Source organism: Eucyclogobius newberryi, unplaced genomic scaffold (assembly GCF_026437365.1).
Source record: "Eucyclogobius newberryi isolate DKJ021-1_F unplaced genomic scaffold, fEucNew1.0.hap1 SCAF_13, whole genome shotgun sequence".
NCBI lineage: Eukaryota > Metazoa > Chordata > Actinopteri > Gobiiformes > Gobiidae > Eucyclogobius > Eucyclogobius newberryi.
Genome location: NW_027315757.1, coordinates 8,842,831 through 8,857,657, shown reverse-complemented (window position 1 = coordinate 8,857,657; position 14,827 = coordinate 8,842,831). Strand labels below are relative to the sequence as shown.

General features: G+C 41.3%; 1 protein-coding gene across 1 annotated transcript in view; it reads left to right on the top strand.

Annotated features, from left to right (window-relative positions):
• Positions 1-14,827, top strand: part of elfn2b (extracellular leucine-rich repeat and fibronectin type III domain containing 2b) — a 59,575-nt gene that overhangs the window by 40,016 nt on the left and 4,732 nt on the right. Inside the window, exon 2 of the mRNA XM_072442475.1 lies at positions 13,899-14,474. Coding sequence (XP_072298576.1) covers positions 14,145-14,474 — 330 coding nt within the window. The 5' untranslated portion in view covers positions 13,899-14,144. The remainder of the gene's footprint in view (positions 1-13,898; positions 14,475-14,827) is intronic.

The following is a 14,827-nucleotide window of genomic DNA, read 5'->3' as shown; positions in this document are numbered from 1 at the left end:
TTTGTTTAATTTTTTTTCAATATTCTGTGTTGTGGAATTTTCCGGGCAAAATAATAACATCTCCATGGAGACAAGCATCAGAATTCCGACCGAGTTCCATCATTGTTCCTAATGAAGCAGAAGAGACACACCGATACCGAGGCGTCCTTCTCCGAAGCTAATTGGGCGCTGTCAATCATCTCCGGGTTGCCAGGGCGACGATCGGGATCAATAGGCGCGAACGATGAGAAACCTTTATATCTGCACAACGAGAAGCAGGACTATGAGCGAGTTAAGCGACGTGGAAAATACTCAACTACATGTATTTTATATGAATAACGTCGGTGTGTTTGTGTGATTCGTGACCGTTTGCAGGTTTTTATTTCTTTTCAGAATTGATATTTTTGAAAATGAAGGTTACTACTTCAGATGCGATGCAGCCTCTCGAGTGCAGAGTCTGGTGGAGCAGGTCAGAGGAAACTAATCAGACAAGCAGCGGTGCACCGAGCGAGGAGGGCCCCTGTCGCAACACAAACAAATTTATATACAAAACCTCGCGCCAATATTTATACAGGTTTTCATGCTTTTCTTATTATTACCTTGTTGTATTGGATGGCCCTGAGCTAAATATTTATCATAGTGGCAGTGGGAAAATGACATGATGTAACGCTGAGTTCTGAAGAGAAAGACCATTTATAAGTAATGAACACATTTTTCTGACCGGTTAAAAGTTCATTTAACAAAATAAAAGTGTTTTTGTAATTTGTATTGTCAAATAATAACTATTAACCATAAAAACATACATAAATACCTGCCTATATGTCACATCTGCTTCCGTGGACATACAACTAGATGGAGGAACAGGAAATTTGGGGTAAATGTAGTAAAAATAAATTTGGTTAAGATTAGGGTTAGGTTTAGGACCAGGGTTAGGTTTAAGACCAGGGTTAGGTTTAAGACCAGGGTTAGGTTTAAGACCAGGGTTAGGTTTAAGACCAGGGTTAGGTTTAAGACCAGGGTTAGGTTTAGGACCAGGGTTAGGTTTAAGACCAGGGTTAGGTTTAGGACCAGGGTTAGGTTTAAGACCGGGGTTAGGTTTAGGACCAGGGTTAGGTTTAGGACCAGGGTTAGGTTTAGGACCAGGGTTAGGTTTAGGACCGGGGTTAGGTTTAAGACCAGGGTTAGGTTTAAGACCAGGGTTAGGTTTAGGACCAGGGTTAGGTTTAGGACCAGGGTTAGGTTTAAGACCAGGGTTAGGTTTAGGACCAGGGTTAGGTTTAAGACCGGGGTTAGGTTTAGGACCAGGGTTAAGTTTGTGACCAGGGTTAAGTTTGGGACCAGGGGTTTGGTTTAGGACCAGGGTTAGGTTTAGGACCGGGGTTAGGTTTAAGACCAGGGTTAGGTTTAGGACCAGGGTTAGGTTTAGGACCAGGGTTAGGTTTAGGACCAGGGTTAGGTTTAGGACCAGGGTTAGGTTTAGGACCGGGGTTAGGTTTAGGACCAGGGTTAGGTTTAGGACCAGGGTTAGGTTTAGGACCAGGGTTAGGTTTAGGACCAGGGTTAGGTTTAAGACCGGGGTTAGGTTTAGGACCAGGGTTAAGTTTGGGACCAGGGTTAAGTTTGGGACCAGGGGTTTGGTTTAGGACCAGGGTTAGGTTTAGGACCGGGGTTAGGTTTAAGACCAGGGTTAGGTTTAGGACCAGGGTTAGGTTTAGGACCGGGGTTAGGTTTAGGACCAGGGTTAAGTTTGGGACCAGGGTTAAGTTTGGGACCAGGGTTAAGTTTGGGACCAGGGGTTTGGTTTAGGACCAGGGTTAGGTTTAGGACCAGGGTTAGGTTTAGGACCGGGGTTAGGTTTAGGACCAGGGGTTAGGTTTGGGACCGGGGTTAGGTTTAGGACCGGGGTTAGGGCTTAGGATTTAGGGACAGGTTTGGTAACGGGTCAAAAATGGCGCCTCATGTCCAACCAGGAAGCAAAATTCATCAAAATAGTTGTTTCTGCAAACACAAATATGTTCAGATGTGTCAACATTTGAACTGTTGCAAGAATAACTTTACATTAAATACTATTAATCAGGTAGAAGTAAAAATGTAGGCTCTCGAAATGAAATCTAAGTATTGGGAGAAACTACAGTTTGGACATGAAATGTACTAAAAATCTGATTCGATTTGTAAACATTTCCAAAAAATAGAAACAAAGATGAGATAACGAAATAATATCCGAAGAAACGCAAACGTTCAAATCATTTTCACTAGTAAACTCACTCACGGTGGGAAGAGGAACCAAAACCTTTATATTGAGCACCATTACTTAACACAAATTATTTTAAAAGTAAAAGAATTGCGTCTGAAAACTCCTCTGACAAGTACAAGTTACTCAAATAAATGTAAACGAGTAAATGTAAGTACAGTAAGTTTTAGTGAAAGAGTCACTACCAATTACCTTCTAAAAAAGGTAACAGAAAAATAGTGTAAAAAATAATAATATTTTTAAAAAAGACCTTAAATTATGAATTCCAGGAGGAGCACAACACCGATCTTTCACCCATTGCCTTTCTTTTGACTCTTGTCAAAAGAAAGGCAAAGTCAGGAGCGTATCTTACCCGAGCCCCATGGGACTATGATGTGGAGATGTAAAGCTTGATGGAACAGCTTCACCTGACCTCCACCCTCACCCTCCGTCATATCATATGCGCGGCGTTCACTCACTCGCTCGCTCGCTCGGTTGCGTCGTCGGGTCAGTGTCACTCAAAAGCAAAATTCGTCCTTGCTTTGAATCCGGAACTATTGCCTTTTTAAATCATATAAAAGGACCAAAGATTTTTCATATTTTGCCTTTGTTGCAAACACTTTTCCAATGTCCATTTTAAACATGTCCTGCAGTATTTTCTCAATGACCAAAATCTGAACTGCTAAACTAATACAACGATCCCATGTATGTCAGAATGTATTTGTCTGTACTACAGGGTGTGGATGTCTGCAGAGGGCATTCTATTACCGGAATAAACACGAGCGCTGCTATTCAACCAACTTTGAATTGAAACTTTCTGAATATGTTTAGCCTAAAGGTTCAGATTTGACTAATGAAAACAGAAAAGCACAATTATGACAGAGCTGGACGTTGAGAGCCTGAAAATGTTTAGCGCCATTTTTCAGTAAAAGCTTGTGATTTCCTTTATAGTTATAAAAGATATGTCATCAATCTATTGTTTCCCTATTAATTACGTTTCATAATTATCAATTCATTCACTTTTCGCTTTTGATACTGGGATTTCAAGCACGTTTTGGAAAGAATGGACTTCATCTTATGCTTTCACACTGTGGGAACCAATCTCGATTTAGTTTTAGTTGTAAATCATTTGACTTAAACATTATTAAAGTCAAATGTTGGTCGAAAAATGCATTTAGGTGTTAGTTCAATTTTAGCCATCACAGATTATAATTCTTTAAGAGGACTTGTTATACTAAATTCACTTTAATGAGCATTTAACTTTGTTGCAACAGTGTTTCCTCACCATTACTTTACTCAGAGTTATATTGTTGTATTATTGTTTGAGTAATCCTGTATTGACCTGAAAATGAGGCTTGAGAGGTTAGAAAATTCCTGTTTTCACTTAACCCCTATCCCCGCCCACATCCCTGTATTCAGTTGCGATTATATGAAACATTATGACTCCAAGTGATACATATAGATTCTGAAATGTCACATAGCCACTTTTCAAAAATAAAAACACATAGAACACACACACTATGAAGAGGCGGGGCATATCCGTTCTGCAGTATTTTAACAGGAAGTCAATGAATGTTTCTATTATCAAGCCGTTTTAAATCAACATTACGGTTTACAATGAACAAAATGTAAAAGGACAATTCAATACAAAGTGCCTGAAAAAAAAAGAAAAAATACATAGTGCAACTTTAATGGTTTTTTACATTGACAAAAACTATGACACAATATGTATTAAGACGGCAAAATGAACACTGCCTTAATACAATTTACACTATTACATTTTGTCCCAATGTTGTCCCAAATTTGTCCCAATTTTGTCCTGTTTTTGTGTTGTCTTATACGTTCAGCTTGATCCTTTAGCCTCCTCGCGTTGCATTACACACCTTGCTAACTGGCTGTATAGGGGGGGAACTGTGCCAAGTGGATGTGTAAAACTCGCCAACTCCATCCGTAGAGTCTTTCCACGATGCAGGGGGCTCGCTGCGTTCCAGGAGAAGGATTATCACGGTGCGCAATGTTTCTGGCAAGGCTTCGAAAAGTAAGACGGACAAGCTAATCCACTTGACGGCGCGCACTCTGGGTTAAGTTTTACACTCAGATTCTTGGATTGGTTCGCTCCTTTTGCCGTTCTCTTTCAAGGGATTGCCTCAGTAATTATTCTGCTGTCAGTCAGTGTGCTTTGTGGGCCACTGACACCAACTAACTCGAGCTTTCTATTCTTTTACGCATAATATTGCCAACCTTGAATCCCTAATACGCGGACGTCATCTTGGAGAAGTATACCGACTTCAGGACCCAATAAACTAAAGTACTTCTTGTCTCCATGGAGATGTCATTGCTTTGCTTTCCAAAGAATGTTTGCCAAAGTTGGAGTTTCTTGCAAATGTGTTTCAGTTAAAGATACAAATGAACAAACACCTCCACTGCAAATGTTTGCCAATTTTAATATAAAGCGCTCTCTATTCCTCAAGGTTTCTCAAGGTTTCTTTATTTGTCGCTCTTGGGAGGAATGTGCTTTGGACTTATGGGCCCACTGCATGTTCATTTCCCTGTATTCATATAATAATTCTTCAACGTTACAGAAGCAGATTCATGTTCCCATGTTGTGCCTGTGGTGCATATGATTTATATCACATAGTTTATGACCTGACATTACGACTTTGTCCCTCCCCCACTCTCCTACACCTCATACTTTTGTACCAAGGACAAATCCAGCTTTGCAAGGCGATCCGTCTCACCAGGGCCGGCCTGAGCTGTGCTGGAACCATTTGCAAGAGTTTTAATATTGGGTACGTTTGCCAAGACCTGTGTGGGCAAAGGTGAAAGAATTGGGATCCAGAATGCACACTTTCCCAAAGCACATTGTGTGGCAGTTTTCTATATGAAATGTGCTCTACAAACAAATCTTCTTCTTCTTCTTCTTCTTCTTCTTCTTCTTCTTCTTCTTCTTCTTCTTCTTCTTCTTCTTCTTCTTCTTCTTCTTCTTCTTCTTCTTCTTCTTCTTCTTCTTCTTCTTCTTCTTCTTCTTCTTCTTCTTCTTCTTCTTCTTCTTCTTCTTCTTCTTCTTCTTCTTCCACCACTTCTTCTTCTTCTTCCACCACTTCTTCTTCTTCTTCTTCTTCCACCACTTCTTCTTCTTCTTCTTCTTCTTCTTCTTCTTCTTCTTCTTCTTCTTCTTCTTCTTCTTCTTCTTCTTCTTCTTCTTCTTCTTCTTCTTCTTCTTCTTCTTCTTCCACCACTTCTTCTTCTTCCACCACTTCTTCTTCTTCTTCTTCTTCCACCACTTCTTCTTCTTCTTCTTCTTCTTCTTCTTCTTCTTCTTCTTCTTCTTCTTCTTCTTCTTCTTCTTCTTCTTCTTCTTCTTCTTCTTCTTCTTCTTCTTCTTCTTCTTCTTCTTCTTCTTCTTCTTCTTCTTCCACCACTTCTTCTTCTTCTTCTTCCACCACTTCTTCTTCTTCTTCTTCTTCCACCACTTCTTCTTCTTCTTCTTCTTCTTCTTCTTCTTCTTCTTCTTCTTCTTCTTCTTCTTCTTCTTCTTCTTCTTCTTCTTCTTCTTCTTCTTCTTCTTCTTCTTCTTCTTCTTCTTCTTCTTCTTCTTCTTCTTCCACCACTTCTTCTTCTTCTTCTTCTTCTTCTTCTTCTTCTTCTTCTTCTTCTTCTTCTTCTTCTTCTTCTTCTTCTTCTTCTTCTTCTTCTTCTTCTTCTTCTTCTTCTTCTTCTTCCACCACTTCTTCTTCTTCTTCTTCCACCACTTCTTCTTCTTCTTCTTCTTCCACCACTTCTTCTTCTTCTTCTTCTTCTTCTTCTTCTTCCACCACTTCTTCTTCTTCTTCCACCACCACTTCTTCTTCTTCTTCTTCTTCCACCACTTCTTAACGAAGTGTGAGTCTGGTCACTCCATACTACGTCACACCTCGAGCCAAACTCAAACAGAACTGTGCAATCATATCACTTCATTTTGGTGGTGCATGTGAAATAAAGGAGTTCATTGGTCACTTTTTGCCTGAATGTTTTCCTCATGAGCAGCCATATTTGTTTTGATATTGACGTGTCCCTGATTGGCTGATACATCTGTCAATCACGGCCATCTGATCTCAGCAAGAAGAAAACAGTGACCAGACTGAGAGATTTCAGTCTGGGATTTCCAGGAACATTTTATCAAAACATCTGGGTAATATTGGATCAATAAATCACATTGTTCCAGTCATACATTTCTGTCATTAGTCATACAGTCAGCCACTTCTCCAATTGTTTCTTCTAAGATCACTTGTGGAGCTGTTGTGCTTCACCTGCTGTTCACATGATGCTCATCACTTGTGTCAGTAGTCCTCAGCCCTCTGCTGCCTCCCTGTGCCCCGCCCCTCAGTGCTGTCTGTGAGCTGCTCCCTACAAATAAAGTCCCTGGCAGTTACATACGTCTATAGGGTTCTCATTCAAGAAAATGTTTTTTAAAGGGCTTCAGTGATTAGCTAAGTCACTCTTTATCTCTTTCACCCTGCAAAAAGTTGTTACACTGTATAAGAGCATTTACCTGACATCCAAACTATTTCACTCCCCATTTGTAAGTAAATCTGCATTGTCATAAATCGCAAACAGATCAGTAGCTCTTTGAATCACAGCTCTTCCCCTCCGAGGCAGCTTTTTCCTCATGCTATATCACGCACACACCCGTACTCACATGCATGGAGACCGTACTCACATGCATGGAGACCGTACTCACATGCATGGAGACCGTATTCACATTCAAGGAGACCGTACTTACATGCATGGAGACCGTACTCACATGGAGACCGTACTCACATGCATGGAGACCGTATTCACATTCAAGGAGACCGTACTCACATGCATGGAGACCGTACTCACATGCATGGAGACCGTACTCACATGGAGACCGTACTCACATGGAGACCGTACTCACATGCATGGGGACCGTACTCACATGCATGGAGACCGTATTCACATTCAAGGAGACCGTACTCACATGCATGGAGACCGTACTCACATGCATGGAGACCGTACTCACATGCATGGAGACCGTACTCACATGGAGACCGTACTCACATGGAGACCGTACTCACATGCATGGAGACCGTACTCACATGGAGACCGTACTCACATGGAGACCGTACTCACATGGAGACCGTACTCACATGCATGGGGACCGTACTCACATGCATGGGGACCGTACTCACATACATGGGGACCGTACTCACATGCATGGGGACCGTACTCACATGCATGGGGACCGTACTCACATGCATGGGGACCGTACTCACATGCATGGGGACCGTACTCACATGCATGGAGACCGTACTCACATGCATGGAGACCGTACTCACATGCATGGAGACCGTACTCACATGCATGGAGACCGTACTCACATGCATGGAGACCGTACTCACATGGAGACCGTACTCACATGGAGACCGTACTCACATGGAGACCGTACTCACATGGAGACCGTACTCACATGGAGACCGTACTCACATGGAGACCGTACTCACATGGAGACCGTACTCACATGGAGACCGTACTCACATGCATGGGGACCGTACTCACATGCATGGGGACCGTACTCACATGCATGGGGACCGTACTCACATACATGGGGACCGTACTCACATGCATGGGGACCGTACTCACATGCATGGGGACCGTACTCACATGCATGGGGACCGTACTCACATGCATGGGGACCGTACTCACATGCATGGAGACCGTACTCACATGCATGGAGACCGTACTCACATGCATGGAGACCGTACTCACATGCATGGAGACCGTGCACCATGCGTCGCTCTTGTCAGGCCCCTGGCTCACAGTATGTGGAGCATTGAATGAGAGCACGTCTCCTGTGGTCACGATAAAAACCACTGACGGAGGAGCGGCGGAGAGAGAAAATCAATTGCTGCGCGCTGCCTGGGCATGAGCTTATGGAATCAAAGGAGATTCTGCAATGTGGGCTTGTGGTTGCAACTCTTAATATACGAACGTCCTTGAAGAATTCCAGCCTGAGTAAATTTATCTTGTATTGAATTGTATCAGTTTTTGCAAGCATTGACTAGTTTTATGTAAAATACACTTTTCAGGGTTTTTGTCACTGAACAGGTGCTTAAAGTGTGTGTTTTTTATAGCAGAATTACACAGATCAAATGTTTAGTAAGTTGTGCTGACCAGAGATATAAGTACTGCAATTCATGAATCAAGTAAAAGTGCAATTACTTCTCTAAAAAGTACAGCTGAACGTCCTAGAAAAAGTACAAAAGTACACTTCTGTAAATGTACTAAAAAGTTAAAAGTAGGGCTGGGCAACGATTACAATTTTTAATCGCGATTAATTGCATTATTTCCCTGATTAATCACAATTAATCGCATTTTTACATGCAAACTTCAAAATCAATTCAAAAGAAGTGTAAAGTGCATCAGCATTTTTATTCAGTAGAAGTTAAATAAAATATTAAGTATTCACTTGCCACAAAATCCTGAGCCACAATCATTAAAGATGAACAGGCCACTTCAGAGGTAACGTCAGAAACATTGTAATCTCATTAAACATTAGAAACATTTTAGGAGCAGCAGAACCAGTCTAGTACCAAATGCCCCTAAACCAGAAAACACTTCAGTACAGTTTGTACATTCTTAGAACTTGACACTAAAGCGCCATAACATTAGTTGTGCAAACAAACACTTAACCAGTTAAATAAAAATAAATACATTGTGTACATTTTAACTTAAACAATGTTATCAAACATAAGACTAAAGCTTATTGCCACTGCCAGGGCATTGAAAAGAACCAGAAAAACTGGGTGTTTTTTACTCCTCTGCACTAAGCCAGTTGCTAAGGCACCAGATTATTCACGTTTTCATCTGATAAAAACGCGCGCCGGGCCCTTCTCGCGGATCTCCCCAGCTACGGCGCCCGGCGGGACCTGCTCACGCAGGCCCCCGGCGGGACCTGCTCACGCGGGCCCCCGGCGGGTTGCCTCGGCTGGCGCCTATAGCCGCTGACTTTGTAAACTTGATAAAACAAAGCCATGGTCCAACATTAAAATCCATTTACACCACGAGAAAAGCAGCACAGCACAACTCCTCCACTGAGCATGTGCAGGACGACTCGGACGCACGTCTGCTGCTGAGTGTATTCTATGGACGTGAGTCCGGCGAGTCGAGAACGCGCGTCCGGTGCGTTTGTCTTTCTAATGTTCACGCGCTCAAATTCTGCGTCGGGCGCGATTCGTCCGCAGCGGTTTGTACGAGGCTTTAGAACTGGTGCGGACCAGGGCAATCCGACCTGCGTTAATGCACGTTAAAATAATTGATCGCGTTAAATAAGTGATGAGTTAACGCGATAATAACGCGTTAACTTGCCCAGGCCTAGTTAGAAGTTAAAAAAGTTAAACATACAGTTAATAGGACTGTGTTAAGTATGTTATCAGTTTAATTATGGGCTTTATAATGAGTTGTAAATTAAGTGGAACAGAGGTATGTTATAGATAAAGAACTTGATTGTTTTTTCTGCATTTTAATGAACTCCTCCCTCACCTCTGTGCCTGAGTCTGTCGAAACGTCTTCAACTAAATCGTTTTCTAAGGAGTAGAATTACAAGTGTCCATCCATCCATCCATTTTCTACCGCTTGTTCCCTTTCGGGGTCGCGGGTGACTGGAGCCTATCCCAGTGACTTCGGGCCTTAGGCGGGGTACATCCTGGACAGTGGCCAACTCGTCGCAGAATTACAAGTGTCAGTATTTTGTAATACTAAAATAAAGAACAGTTATCTAACAGATATAATTAAGTACAATACTGAAGTACAAATGCTTTGTTAGTGTCCACCTCTTGTGTTAACCTAGAGAGAGACCGATATGGGCCGATATATTGCTGCTTAAAGAACACACATACAGGTTTATTTTTGAACACTAGTGCAAACAGGGAATGAATATTGAACACATATTAACCCTCCGAGGTAACTACTGTTGTGATTTTGGGCGTTCTAATTGAATCTAATTGAATTTTCTGGACATAAATCAGACAAATGCACAGAGCCAGGTGTAAATAATCTCTTGAAACAGATCAAATTCTCTAGGACCATCACATAAACTAGTAAAATTAGAATAGTCAATTGCTTGAACATGTCTGTGTAAATATAAATCTCCATTGTTTCTGTCGGTGATTGGGCAAAATGAAAATCCCATTTGCAGTTCCCACACGCAAATCTCCAAACACATGCTAACTGGGTAATCATTCACAGCGTAATGAAGATGAAGTCATATGATGGGATTGTGAACCCAATTCCACGGCTCCCGAGACTTTGCACAGGGACTGATTCAAAGTGGTTCACATTTCTGTCCCAATTAAAATGACGCTTGGCTTTTCATCGCAAAGAATAGACACTTAGACACTGGCCCGGTAACCAGGAAGTGAAGGGAGAGAGGCTGATGGTTAAATTTATACCAGATTTTTGGAGATTGTATGACTTTTCCTCTGAATATTGGATTGTTTCAAATTGTTTATTTGGGTCCATCCAACACCTGCTTTGAATTATTTGCCTGGAATGTTCAAACAATGTAGTATTACCACACGTTTGTATTAAAATCCGACTGCAAATGACTAAATGCACAATACCATATGACTTTAATGCTATATTGTGTAACATTCCAGGCAATTCCATGTTAACTTGTTTCACAATATTCTCAATTAGAGCTTCAGGATAATGTTGCTTAAAACATAAATAAATACAAATAAAACTACAACTGACACAGCTCTAGCCCTATTTGGACAAAAAGAAACAAGAAGTTACCTCGAGATGTGTCCAGACAATTCAATCGTTCAAATTTGGATGTAAAATGGATGAATCATTTTGAATTGATTAAGCTTCAACTAAAATAGCCCAAATCAGATTTACCTGAAGACCTCTGAGCTTGCTACATTACACTAGATCAAATTTGGGGGATTTTTTGCAGACATTTTCAGAGACATGAATGACTGGCGAGTGACTAGAAACACAGAGGACGTTTGTAATGATTACAATTTGCCCAGGGTTTCTAGGTAAAACGAATCCCTTTATTTTAAGTTTAATTTACTTGCACCATCAGAAAATAACCCCTGTTTTCAGTAGCTCCATTAGCACTCACAGCACTGCACACCACTCTTCCAGTCACACACAGTTACCATGGTCTGTCGTTGTGTCCTTAGGTAAGACATTTTATAGCTGTGGTGAGCGCAAATTTTTCTCTTATTATTAATACTCAGACCTTAGTATGTTTTTTACAATTTAATTTGTATTATCTGCTACCACTTTATAACTACTCATTATTAGGGGTGTAGTCAACCAAATACAGTCTTGTTTGACTCTTAAAATGATTAAGTATCTTTATTATCTGACCTAAAAGTGCACTGACAAGACCGCAAAATCGCTGGTGTTCACAGAATTACTTCAACCCATTGGTAAACATTTGAAAAGTAGATTTAAACTCACGATTTAACAACCAACTCTTAAACGAACTCACTGCAAGCCTTTTATTTTCCGCTGTGACCAGTATAAATATTTTTTTAATCATAATATAACTAATCAAAATAGTGCTAATGGTGGTGATTGACTTTATCAATCGATTAATCTACACATGAATTAGCCTTAATGAAGCATGAACAAGTAATTTATTAAGAAGTATTCAGGCTTTGTAACAACATGAATAAAGGGGTCTTAATTAAGTAGTTACTAAGCCTGTATAATTGTTTGTAAATGAGCTGTTCATTATGAGTTAAGACTTAGTTCATGTTTTATTAAAGCGTGTAGCGTATCGTCATTTCTTGGACCACTACTTTGTACTTTTATTTGAACAATATGATCTCAAAGTAACATTACTTACAGTACTTGACGTATATTCAGAGCATATTCATCTAAAAGCCACAAATCACACGTTTAAAGACGGTCAGCAGCAAGAAGAGATGGCTCGATGGTTTGAGGAATGATATTTTGTGAAGAAAGAAAACCCTTTATGTTTTAGGAATGTTGGGCTTAGATAAAACCTCCCATCAGTCTACAACAGCCTCACAAGACCTTGGCGGAAACGAAACCAGCCGAAAGCTAATGAGGTACTCGACAGCTCTGAGGTGAATAACATCAGCTTGCTTACTCAATGTAGTTACTTGAGCACAATTATTGACTACTCTCCCCACCTCTGCTTCATATGCTAACTGCCCAATAAGTAGATAAATCAACTCTATTCAAACTTTCTCAAATCATAATATCTATTCAACTTTAGCCATCTTTTGCCGCGCGGTGAAATGACCTACATCTTACATCTCATTTCTCCTACTTGTTGTGCTGTGATGAAAGGTGTACGTGGGCGAGTACAGAGCACGAAGAGACGATATCTGCTGGATAAAAGCCTGCATTGTTTAACGGGCGGGTTGTTCGGGGTCCCTTCGCTCGACGGGCATGGATTTCAAACCGTTTTTCATGTTTGATGTAATTGTGGGGTTTCCAGTACAATGTCTGTGATGATGCAACGCGCTAATCCCTGCCTTCTGTAGATGCCTGACTGCTATTCAAATGACATGCATATTGGAGAGAAAGCTTATGTTTTGCCAGCGCGGTGTCATAATGGGGGGAACGACGGCGGAGACAATGTGCTGTCAGCGTTTGGGTGATTAATGCGGCGGTCGTGTCTAAAAGAGGAAGCCTATGGGGGGGATAAGGAAGGAAGGTGGCAAATTGGCAGGAGCGCAGGGACAGCACGGTGACCAGGCAGATTAGCGTAAAGTGGTCGACAAGACGGGGCAGATGTTTTATAAAAAGTAGGTCCTGGGATGATGTTACGCTGCTGATGATATTTAAAGAACATATTATGCTAAAATTGACTTTTTCGTGCGTTTATTTTAACATTGTTCCTCCATCTAGTTGTATTTAGCTGTATTTACGCTTGTGCAAAGTCCTGTTTCTTTTGAGCCTCCGCAAACACTCAAATCTCCCAGTTTTCTGATGTTGTAGGTAGAGTTCCAAGATCTTCTGTACCATGTTTAAGTTTATAAATCAGTAGCGAAAGACATTGTAGTTTTACCCATGACATCACAAAACTGGGAAACTTTAAACTGAGCGTTTGATGAATCCTGTTTTGAAGTCATTTTGCTTTTGAGCCTCAGCAAACGCTCTTCTGTACTGTTTTTAAGTTTATGAATCATCACCAGACTTGTTATTCATCACACCTAATGAAAGCTAGCTTTTGTTTTTCTTCCCGTTGTAATTCACAGATTGAAATCCAACACAAATCCTGATGAGATAAAAGCGCATGTTTATCGGCCAATAACAATACACATAATTCATAGTATGTGTCCTTCAAAACAAAGAGATGTCTTGCCCAAGAACACAACAACAGGATGCTCTAGCTGGAGCTGCATCTAACCGGCAACCTTTCATTAGACAACCACTTTACAGTCAGATATGAAAGCAAACAAACTTTAGAATAACTACACTTTCTATAGCCTAAATAAGATGAATGAACAGAGCAAAGACTGAATTCATAATTAGTTCATTAAGTATGATTCAGGCTTAGATTATGGCTTTAAACGCACACCAATAAGCAGCCGTAATGATGGAGTTATTTGATACTCACTGGACGTGTAAACATACAACTCGCATGCACTATACCGTTCTCGGTCCTAACACACCTTTCTCTTCATCTCCTTTACAGACTCTGCATCACCTTATGGACCCGTTCATGTGAGAGGACTGTGAAGACATGCAGCGTCAGCCTCCCCTGCACTCCAATACAATATGACACGGACCACCTGCTAACACAATGACCACCACGCTGTGATCGGAATATCTAAGCCTATTTTCCTACAACGCGCCCCACGGACCCGTACAAAGCAATCCACCTAACCTTATTTCCCAACCAATTCCCGAAGGATCTTTTTAACTTCCTCCTCTCGACATCATGCAAGTCGGCCCGTCTACCTCGGCTCTCCTTCTGTGTTTTTTCGCCTTGTCGCTCTTTCCCCGCGCGACGGAGGCGGACTGCTGGCTTATCGAGGGGGACAAAGGCTACGTGTGGCTGGCTATCTGCAGTCAAAACCAGCCCCCGTTTGAGACCATCCCCCAGCACATCAACAACACAGTGCACGATCTCAGGTTGAACGAGAACAAGCTCAAAGCGGTGTTGTTCACTTCTATGTATCGGTTCACTAATCTGACCGACCTCAACCTCACCAAGAATGACATAAGCTACATTGAAGATGGGGCCTTCGCCGGGCAAGCCAATTTACAGGTAATTGACAAGGAGATGGTGGAGGGAAAGTAGGTTTTTCTGGGTCCATGTGGAACAAATTGAGTTTTAAACATGTGTCTGCTCTTCAGACAATAGTCGATGGACAGGTTAGTTCAATCTGGCTGTGGATTTGTTTGGCCGACTTTGCTCACAGCTCATTCCACTGTTGGGACACTTTGACCAATCAGCATGGACGTTCTTTTTTTCGACCCCAAGAGCCTTTCTTGAATGATTGTAGAGCAGAATTCAGATTGCAATACATATCAATCTGCCTTTAGCCAGAGTTGGCGTTTTATTTTCTTGATTCATCAATTATTTATTTAATCATGAAGGCTTGAGAATATGAGATTTTT